The sequence below is a fragment of the Pempheris klunzingeri genome, chromosome 10, assembly GCF_042242105.1.
Source record: "Pempheris klunzingeri isolate RE-2024b chromosome 10, fPemKlu1.hap1, whole genome shotgun sequence".
Lineage (NCBI taxonomy): Eukaryota > Metazoa > Chordata > Actinopteri > Acropomatiformes > Pempheridae > Pempheris > Pempheris klunzingeri.
In genome coordinates, this window is record NC_092021.1 from 15,670,088 (window position 1) to 15,680,252 (window position 10,165).

The following is a 10,165-nucleotide window of genomic DNA, read 5'->3' on the forward strand; positions in this document are numbered from 1 at the left end:
TAACAGCCTGAGAAAATACAGTGATGCCAGTTTTTTTGGTTACACCAGTCAGTACTTTGGAAAACCTCTTTAAGTTTCCTGTGTGTTTTGGATGTGCATGTGTAAGCTTGCTCACTAACTCTGCCAATTTCTTAATGATTTATCTTTGAATTGTTTCTTTTTCTGCCAACCAGAGGGACCCATCAAACTTTTCTGTAGGTTCTGCTTGTCATGTTTGGTGTTTTGTCCCCCCCACTGTCCCCTTCTTTTATTGCATGTTTTGAAAATGGTATTTTCAGTCTCTGGACCCAGTAGAAAACACACCAAAACAAGTAGAAATAGAAATAATTCACAATTGTTTTAATGATTCGCAAACATTTTTTCTCTTCTTATTTCTCTTTGCGACTTCTAATTAACACGAGTTAAGTCACATATACAACCACATATTCCAAAAGCACGTGGACTGACTGGATGAATTTCATTTTGCTGTTTTTCCTCTCAGAATTTAAACAAAGAAAATACCAAATTTCAAAATTCTGCATGGTTTATCTTCTGTCCTTGCTGTAGTTCCGTTTTTGTTTGTGTGTGTTTGTATGACTGAAGTATTGCCACACCTTATAGTGTGGCTTGCATGCTGAGACACATTGACCTGCCGTGGCACACAGATGGTAGAAAGTGATAGGCATTATGCAGAGCTGGAATGCTGTTTACCTTTCCCATGACAGCCTTATCTTTCTGTCCCTGCTGACACCTTATCTGTGTGGCAAAGCAAGGCGCCACCTCAATGTTCAGCTTCAATGAATCAGCCCAGGTGGCTGCAAATAGTCAGAATCTGGTCGATGAATAGTCTGTCACAGGTGTAGGCCTGAAATCCTCATTGTATCCACCATATATAACAGAGAGAGTTCACTCTGCTTGAATTATGATCAAGTGATCTTTTTGTTTAGCTTAAAGGGAGGGCACAAAAGTCATCAACTTGAAGTAGGGATTACTTGTTTTTAGAGATTAAACAGTTGTGTGTGTCACCAGTCCCAGACACCTGTCTACCCTTTCACCTGCACGTGTGTGAATGTACATGTTCATGTGTGTGCTGTGATAGTAGATGGGAACGCTGTGCTAACTCCTCGGTGTCCTGTGTAGCTGTTAAGATCAAGAAACCCATCAAGACAAAGTTCCGTATGCCCGTCTTCAACTGGGTGGCCCTGAAACCAAACCAGATAAACGGGACCGTCTTCAACGAGATTGACGACGAGAGGATCCTTGAGGTAAGAGTCTTCACTCAGTTAGCAAGCATTTAATCCATCTCTGGCTTCATTTTCATGATAACGGAACATTAACTGCTTCTTTGTTGTTGTTTTTAAGGACCTGAACGTGGATGAGTTTGAGGAGATGTTCAAGACCAAAGCGCAGGGCCCGGCAATCGACCTGACCATGAGCAAGCAGAAGGTCATCCAGAAGGGGCCCAACAAGGTGACGCTACTGGACTCCAACAGGGCAAAGAACCTGGCCATCACGCTGAGGAAAGTGGGCAAGACCCCTGAGGAGATCTGCAAAGCCATTCAGATGTAAGTTGAGAAAAGAATAAAAAAGGCCCCAATCCCTGTGGTGTCTTTGCTTTCTCTGTGTACAGCTATTTTTTATGAATTTTGTCATTTTGTTATACAGACAGTTGTTTAAGTATATTTTTTCAAGTGGTTTGTGCCGTGTACTTCGGGTGTCCAGTATATAATATACTTTGTGTGTCCCTAACCTCCCGTGACTCCTCGACTTTCAGCTTTGACCTCCGAACTCTGCCGGTGGACTTTGTGGAGTGTCTCATGCGCTTCCAGCCCACAGAGAATGAGATTAAAGTCCTGCGGCAGTTTGAGAAAGAGCGCAAGCCACTGGAGAGCCTGACAGACGAGGACCGCTTCATGATGCAGTTCAGTAAGATTGAGCGGCTCATGCAGAAGATGACCATCATGGCCTTCATCGGGAACTTCAGCGAGAGCGTGCAGATGCTCACACCGGTGAGAGCCAGGATCTGCTTTGTGGGGGACGCTATGTTTAGAGACTAACAAGCCAATTGGAGTCGGTCTACATTTGATGTTGCGACCGTAGAAAGTGACGACGCTGCACTGAATTCAACACGTCTCACGCCGAATGCTTTGTTTCCCCACAGCAACTTCATGCTGTCATCGCAGCATCTGTGTCCATCAAGTCATCACAGAAGCTAAAGAAAATCCTCGAGGTAACTGAATCATTTGTGTCAGGACGAAAAGTAATTTTGAAGGAATGCACGTGATCCTTTGTGACATTGCTGCTCCTCCTTGTTCATCAGATTATCTTGGCACTTGGGAACTACATGAACAGCAGCAAAAGAGGAGCAGTGTACGGATTCAAGCTGCAAAGTTTAGACTTGGTAAGTTGCCTCCTTCTACCTTCAGAACCATCAACTTAGTCTTCAAGAATCTCTTGTTAAGATTTGTGTTTTCTCTTTTTACTTTCAACACAGCTACTTGATACCAAGTCGACGGACCGCAAGATAACGCTGTTGCACTACATAGCCAATGTGGTAAAGGAGAAATACGCCCAAGTTTCTCTCTTCTACAACGAGCTGCACTATGTGGAGAAAGCTGCAGCAGGTGAGTCCTACAGTTCCAGCGCGTTTGTTCGACTGCTGTGCCGCACATTCTTGCATCCTTTCCTTTTTACACTCGGGGCTTACTTGCGTACTCGTGATCACAGTGTCGTTGGACAACGTCCTGCTGGATGTGAGGGAGCTGCACAGAGGCATGGAGCTGACCAAAAGAGAGTACAGCATGCACGGCCACAACACCATGCTCAAAGACTTCATCGCACACAATGAGAGCAAGCTGAAGAAGCTGCAGGATGACGCCAAGATTGCACAGGTAACGCTTTGTAATCACTCTGGTGCCATGTTTTTGCAACTCTGTTGAAGGCGACAGGGTTTTGAATGAAGTCATTTTCTGTCCTCTAAATAAGTCGACTATGTGTTTTTGACAGGATGCCTTTGACGAGGCGGTTAAGTTCTTCGGGGAGAACGCCAAAACAGCGCCGCCCTCCGTCTTCTTCCCTGTGTTTGTGCGGTTTGTTAAGGCTTACAGGGTGAGTTGGTTATCATCACTTGAGTCAATTTATGTTTCTCGCAGCTCCCTCTGGACCCGCAAGAGGCTTCGCACAACTTTCATCCGCATATGCAGTAGTGCTCCGCAAGACCTGTAAACAGATCAGTGGAGGTTCTTTTCAAGTCACAAAAGTGTCTGGGGAGGGTCAGTGTGGAGATACAAAGATTGCTCGTGGGCGTTGTGTGTATGACGTGTGTGTGTGTGTGTGTGCTATAGTAACACCAGAGGTATTGATGTCTAGCTACACACACACAAAGTTCTTTCCTCCATACCAAAATTAATTTAAAATTGTAAGAGTTTAACAAATAAATGTAAACTTTTTCAAAAGAATTATGTAACACATTACCCGTAGGAAAAAAAAACCCATGATGCCATGTGTTACTACATTTCACATCGTCCTCTTGCACAGGTGTACGTTTGGCTCTTTGTGAATGAATAGTTCTATATTTTACTGAAAGCAGCAGTTTGATCAAGAGCTTTAAACGAACTGGGATTCAATCCAAGACTTTGCTGGAGGTGTTTGACTATTTGCAGCTCTTTGCCTCTCACAGGTGCTATGTGTCAACTCTGTTTAGTGCAATCCTCTTTCTTCCTCACTACTCCAAACCACGTTAAAGACTTAGATTACCACATTTCATGATACCGAAATAGGATCTCAGCAGGCACAGAACATGTGGTGAAACTGTCGAATGTTTTTAAAAGAGAGTTTGGTATATCACAGCTCCCTCTATGGTAAAGCAGAATAAGTTAAGTAGTATATTTAACCAGCGTGTAACCGTGTTAACGTGACGTGTGTTTGTCATCTCTTCAGCAAGCAGAGGAAGACAACGAGCACAGAAAGAGACAGGAGCAGATGCTGATGGAGAAACTTCTAGAACAGGAGGCCATGATGGAGGAAGACCAGAAGGTAAGTCACCCTTGTTTCCCTCCACTTCCCCTCCCTCCTTACACCCCCCCCCCCCCCCCCCTCACTTTCTAGGGCAGTAGGCTACAGAAGATCACGACGACCAGGAGGTAAGCCGGTTCCGCTTCCTTCCCGTCTGCTTCATCCTCCCTTCCTCCAGACTCATGATCACAGGATTAGTCAAGCACCGGCTGCCTACGGGGCGTAGTTCTATCTGGTTCTGCAGTCTGACACCCTGCTGAGCCACATCACATCAACTCGGGATCAGCGGTTATACTGACTAAATGGTTCAATTAACTCACACGTGCACAGACCTACAGAATAAAGGGATGTGTGGAGCAAAGGCATGTTTGATTAAAAGAAACTGCAGGTGGGAGAGTCCTTTTAGTGATTGTACAGAGTTCATACGGGTGCTGGAAATCCTTGAAAGTGCTTGAATTTGTATTCAAGGTTTGAAAAGAGCTTGGATTTGGATTGAAACTGCATCAGAACAATAAATTGCTGACGGAACAAGATGACTTTTTAGATAAAGAAATACAGAGAGGGCCTAATTGATTTGAGTGCATTTAATTTACCACGACATAAGGTGCTGGAAAAGCTTTAAAACGCACCTTGAAAATCCTTAAAAATTGGTGTAAGAACCCTGAATATACTGTCGTCAGGACTGAGAGTCAGACTTATTAACAGATGTTTTACTGTGTGTGTGTGCGTGTGTGTGTCCCTCTCAGTCTCCATCCAAGAACAAGCGGCAGCAGCAAGAGCTAATCCAGGAGCTCAGGAGGAAACAGGTGAAAGACAGCCGCCATGTCTACGAAGGCAAAGATGGAGCGATTGAGGACATCATCACGGGTAACGTCACCTGGGCCACGTTGAAGTCTTGCCACTGACACACACATATACATACATACACACACACACACACAGGGCGCTCTGCATGAAGGTCCTCTCCGGTGCTAAACATTCAGTCATTAACAAAGGGATTCCAAACCAACTAACACAATGACTGTGGCTCTTTCAAAATTCAGCTGTCAGATGTTTGAGAACCAAAGGTGTAACCGAATGAGTACAAACATGCACTGACAGTCCTGCTAATCCAGTGACGTTCAGCTCAAATGTGTCCGACGATCACTGCTGATCTTGTTCGCTTTGTCGTTGCTTTGTAACACCATCTGTGCGCAGACTGGGCTGGGTTTGTCACACTAGGTCCTAGAATATTAATTAATCACAAGTATTTATTTATTTTCTTAATTGTGAAGAATAGAAATAAGGAGAGGAACATTTTACAGGTGTCTAATGGACACAGTGTGTTTCTAAATTACCTCTATTACCCAGTTGGGTCCAGCTCTACCAGTAAAATGCTACTTAATTATTAATGCCTTAGAATTAACAGTACAATAATATACGACTAATTTAATGCACAATTCCTTTCTTCAATACTCGGAGTACATTTTGTTGTTAATACTTCTACACTGTTACTCACTTTGACACCAAATACTTTTACAAAAGTTAAGGGTCTCAGCCTCTAGTGTGAAAGATGTCTGACAATTTAAAAAAAAATTAAAAATATAACTTTGCTATATTCTAACAAACAGAGCCAGAACATTTATAGTAAAACTAGAAATGCTGGAGTAATGCACGTGTGTGTCAGGCCCTTCAGTACAGCATTAACTGCTAGAATTCACTCTAAAGACATGTCGCTGTAGCCCTTCCTGACGCTGCTGTTGGGTATTTGCTCAGTGCTAACCAATGCTAAACCCCTGTAGAAGTCTGCTTTTCTTATACTGTGTTTGTCTTGTCTTGTCCTGGCTGTTGTCCTTGTTGTTCTCAATGCAGTGCTGAAGACAGTGCCCTTTACCGCCCGCACAGCCAAGCGTGGCTCTCGGTTCTTCTGCGAGCCCGCCCTCAATGAGGAGTACCATTACTAAGCTTATAGAACTGTCTCTCTTCTCTAAGGTTGCTGGAACAAAGCCTTCTCTCTTCTTTATGCCGTTTCTCTCCTCCATCCTCGCATGCCTCCTCACGCCCCTCCTCCTTTTAACCGTCACACTCGACCCTCACACCTTCGGACCCGACACACGCACACACACGCCTGGGTGCGCGTGTCGGCACGTGTTCGCGTGTTTTCTCCCTCCTGAGCATGACTTGGTGACGGGGTAACGGTTTTCTCTGCCCACCTGCATGAAGTGTGACACCCTCATTTGTCATCATTATTTATTTTTATTTTTTTTAATCAGCCATGGCAAACCATAATGTCACAGAGGAAACTGTCTCCAAGGTCATACTCTTATCTGCACTCACAGTGGATTAAAATGGGTGAAGACTTTTTGTCAACCAGTAACGGAGCAGCAAAGTTAAGATGCGAGCTGCCATCTAGTGGGGACAGGCTGAAAACAAATCACATCCTTCAGGCTTCATCACTGACTTGAATCTAATTTAATGATGCGGTTTGGTCAGTAGCACCCGACATGTTACAATCTCATGCTGTAACAGACAGTAGTGTGTACATACACACACGCTTCAGTCATCATCTACATGGCAGGTATGACTAATGTCATGACTGTGGCATTATAACTTGCTTTTCTGCGTGTGTACAATCAATGTTGTAATTAAAATGAATGTTTGTGTGTTCAGTATCACATATCATTACTGCTGCTCATTACAGCTCCTTGCATGCTTCATCCCCGCCACTTTCCCACAATGCATCCCTGCTCTCCCAGTTAGCCCATAGGCTGTGCTTGCTCCTGCCGCCTGCTGACAGGTCACCTCTCTGTCAAACGAGTCCCTGTGGTCTGGCAGGCTCACTTACATTCTGCATGTCATCTGCATATAAGTAATCATTTACATTGCAGCAGTCTGTCTTTGCAGTCGCATGCTGTGTGCGCTACTCACTCGCATGCAGGTCGTTTCACTGACGTTTTGTGGTAATTAACTCATTGATGATGAAGTGTTTCCTTGGCCTCATGCATGCTTTGGTTGGTTTTTGGTGAAGGTGCTGTCGAGCGTAACATTTCTGCTGTGTCCTGGAACCATATTTGTTTATTTCAGTTCACGTTTGCTCTGTACTGGACGTTTGAAACGGGCTCTTCTTCTGTCCTGCTGGTAGCCACTCTGCAAAGCAGACTGAGTTCATAACACAGACAAGAACAAAATAAATACTACAGAGGCTTTGATCCTCCAGTCTATCCCCTCCATCTTCCTCCCTGCCAGTTGAGCCAGTTAACATCCTCCAGCTCTGCCCCCTCTCATGCCCTTAGCCTCATCTGCCCCCCCCCCCATGCAGCCTGCTGCCACTTTGCTTTGCTCTCGCAGTGCTCTCTTTGCAAAGCCAGTGTGAACATGTTGGGCTGACATTCTCTGGTCATCTTCCTCCATTTTTAACCTTCATTTTGTCTTCTCTTCATCTAGCCCTAAAGAAGAATAATATTACTAAATTTCCCAATGTCTACTCGAGGGTAAGGAACTCCTCCAGTAGCACCCCTGTAGTGGTGGATGTGTCCCAAACCTGGCAAGCATCTCTTTATTACCTCCCTTCCTTCCTTTGTTTTTACTGTCTTCACATTTAGGGCCCACTCAGTATTGAACTACCTCTCCCTCTGTTTTCTCCTCATTACATCTCCTTCAGAACAATCAATTTGAATGTCTAATGACACGAAAATACTCTTCAGTAGTTTAATCGCCCCTTTTTGTGGGAAAAAATGCATCTTGGTTTAACAAGATGCATTGAAGGTCTTTTCTAGATTTCTGGCTTATAAGTCAAAACCCATGTGGCCTGTCTGGCGTAACACCCAGAGACAGCTGCTCTCCAAGGCTTTTTTTTTTTTTTTTTTTTCTGTGTAGAGCTCATGCTGCTTTGAAAGACAGGCTGCCAGCACTCCGAGCATGTGGGCTCATCAAAACGCCTTGACAAGATGACTGACAGCTCTTTTATTCGCCCTCCCCCTTCCTACTACCCCGTTCTCCCCTCCCAGATTTGAGGAATCAGCCGTACAGGCGGGCTGACGCCGTGAGGAGGAGTGTCAGGAGACGCTTTGACGATCAGAACCTGCGGCCGGCGAACAACGGCGAAGTGGTCATGTGACGAGGGAGCAGTGCATGTGGTGGTGGTGGTGGTGGTGGTCGGGGGGGGTAAGATGGCGAGGATATGTAGCGTAAAGAGAGGAAGAGACAGGAGGTTTGATGCAGAGTGAAGGACGATAAGTGACAGACGACGAGTGTTGTAGCAACTATAGACATGAGTATGTATATATATTACATAAGAATACCCGTTATTCCATGTCTGTGGTACATCGCAGCATCTCACTATGAAGGACTGGGACATGTGTGGGACTGATTAAGTGTCTGAAAGGTTGATTCAGAAACCTTAGACAAGCCAAGTGCCTGAACTTATTTTTGTGGGCTAACGTCACGCCGTCTTCTGTTTGTCTGATGACTGTTATTAATATTCCCACTTCAAGCAATACAACCTGATCCGGCTTTAATTTTAAGATGTGTAAAACTGGACATGCGGTGGCCTTAAGAGCCACGTGAAGAGATGCTTCCTTGGAAACATAATGTAGAATGTATGGGACGTGTTGCCCTTAGCTGTTACAAACGTGACGACTGTTTGCGTTGAGTTTGACACTCTGTAGTGTTTCGGTACATTCCGGTGCTCTTTTCCATTCCTCGTACACAAACGTGCTCAACCTGCACATTTTTTACATTTCATGAAGCTTCTCAACTTTTCCTAAAAGGGCTGATGATCGGGCATGAAGAGAGTGATGAGAAAATAATTCAGAATTAAAATTCTATATTTGTACTGAAGAAAGATTAAGAATGATGAGGAAAAAGACTAAACAGCAATCAATTTGCAAACGAGACTGGGCTAATGTGAAATGTATATATCAGTCTTCTCCATACAGACTGCTCTTTCATTAGTTGTCACTACAATTAATGGATCAAGCGTGAATTTATAGCTCTTGATCTGTAGAAGTAGGTTGTCTGTTCACACGAAACTCTACCATCCATTTAAAATGTTGCATTTCTGTAGCAACGCAGCAATTCGTCTGGAGTCTGGGAACAAATTAAGCCAACAAACCCGTAAAGCAGCATAAACTCCATTTTCTACTGGCTGTAGAAACCGCATTAAAGATGCTGAACCCTACTGGATGATCGCAATGTCAATTTCATCTCTGTCAGCTGTTTTACACATTAATTATATTCAAGGCTACTGTGTCTACTCACTTTATTGTAATTTTAATGTATAGTATTTAACCACTGAAAGGATTCCTTTAAGCTCATGTTTCCATCTAATATGTCCACGGTCATTAAAAACATGGCAACACAAAGTACACGACAAAAAAAGTTTCCTTAATGTACAGATATTTTGCTATAAACCATGTTTTTTTTTGTTTTTTTTTTACTTCATTCACATTACCAGATGGTTAATATTGTACATATTGTTTAAACAAAAGTTTTCATTGCCTTGTGCTATACAACTTGAATGTTATTTTAACTTATAGTTTTTGTTTCCATTTTTGTATATTTAATGAAGCCAAATGCAGCCAGAATCTACAATAGTGTTAAATCAGATTTGCCTCACTGTCATGTAGGAGGCAGCGGATCACTGAACCTGCTTGTGTGTGTGTGTGTGTATAACAGGTGCAGCAAAGCCAGCTAAGAAAACACTAAATGTTCTGATTAGCAAGTCCTGGTAAATTTGAACAAATTTAAACTCTTAATCGAACCTTGTATCTAATGAAACTACTTTGTATTCGTTGAGCTGTGATTAGCTGGTTTTGTGGCTCACTGATACGCCCTCCTGTAATTATCTCCACTGAAGCACGTTCATCCTGCCGTTCATCTCCTTTTACTCTCAACTTCACTGTCTGTAATGGTGACTTCTCTCTAACTGGATAATACTGGCATGTTTTTTTTTTTTTTTTTTTTTTTACTTTCACCAGAAATGTATTTTAGGCAGTTTGTGCTTATTACAAAATAACAAGCTTTTTTAAAATTAGGTGACATGAGATTTCCAATGAATATGATCAAATAAACTATTTACATTGAATATATAGAAGTGTTTGAGATTACTTTCTTCTCTTTTTCAAGCAGGTATAATGGTTGAGAGCTGTAACACTGCTGTAGCAACTCTTTATTTTTCAGTTTTTCCTGACAA

General features: G+C 43.2%; 1 protein-coding gene across 3 annotated transcripts in view; it reads left to right on the plus strand.

Moving 5' to 3' along the window:
* Positions 1–10,044, plus strand: part of fmnl2a (formin-like 2a) — a 49,416-nt gene extending 39,372 nt beyond the window's left edge. Inside the window, exons 16-27 of one of the 3 annotated variants that reach the window (XM_070838192.1) lie at positions 1,120–1,244; positions 1,342–1,544; positions 1,754–1,988; positions 2,141–2,209; positions 2,300–2,380; positions 2,474–2,603; positions 2,707–2,870; positions 2,986–3,087; positions 3,919–4,014; positions 4,740–4,860; positions 7,417–7,516; positions 7,980–8,098. In XM_070838192.1, coding sequence (XP_070694293.1) covers positions 1,120–1,244; positions 1,342–1,544; positions 1,754–1,988; positions 2,141–2,209; positions 2,300–2,380; positions 2,474–2,603; positions 2,707–2,870; positions 2,986–3,087; positions 3,919–4,014; positions 4,740–4,860; positions 7,417–7,516; position 7,980 — 1,427 coding nt within the window. In that variant the 3' untranslated portion in view covers positions 7,981–8,098. Of the gene's footprint in view, positions 1–1,119; positions 1,245–1,341; positions 1,545–1,753; positions 1,989–2,140; positions 2,210–2,299; positions 2,381–2,473; positions 2,604–2,706; positions 2,871–2,985; positions 3,088–3,918; positions 4,015–4,739; positions 4,861–5,844; positions 5,965–7,416; positions 7,517–7,979 lie in introns of all 3 variants that reach the window. The other 2 variants (XM_070838193.1, XM_070838191.1) reach the window with 2 other exon arrangements.
* Positions 10,045–10,165: the final 121 nt, after the last annotated feature.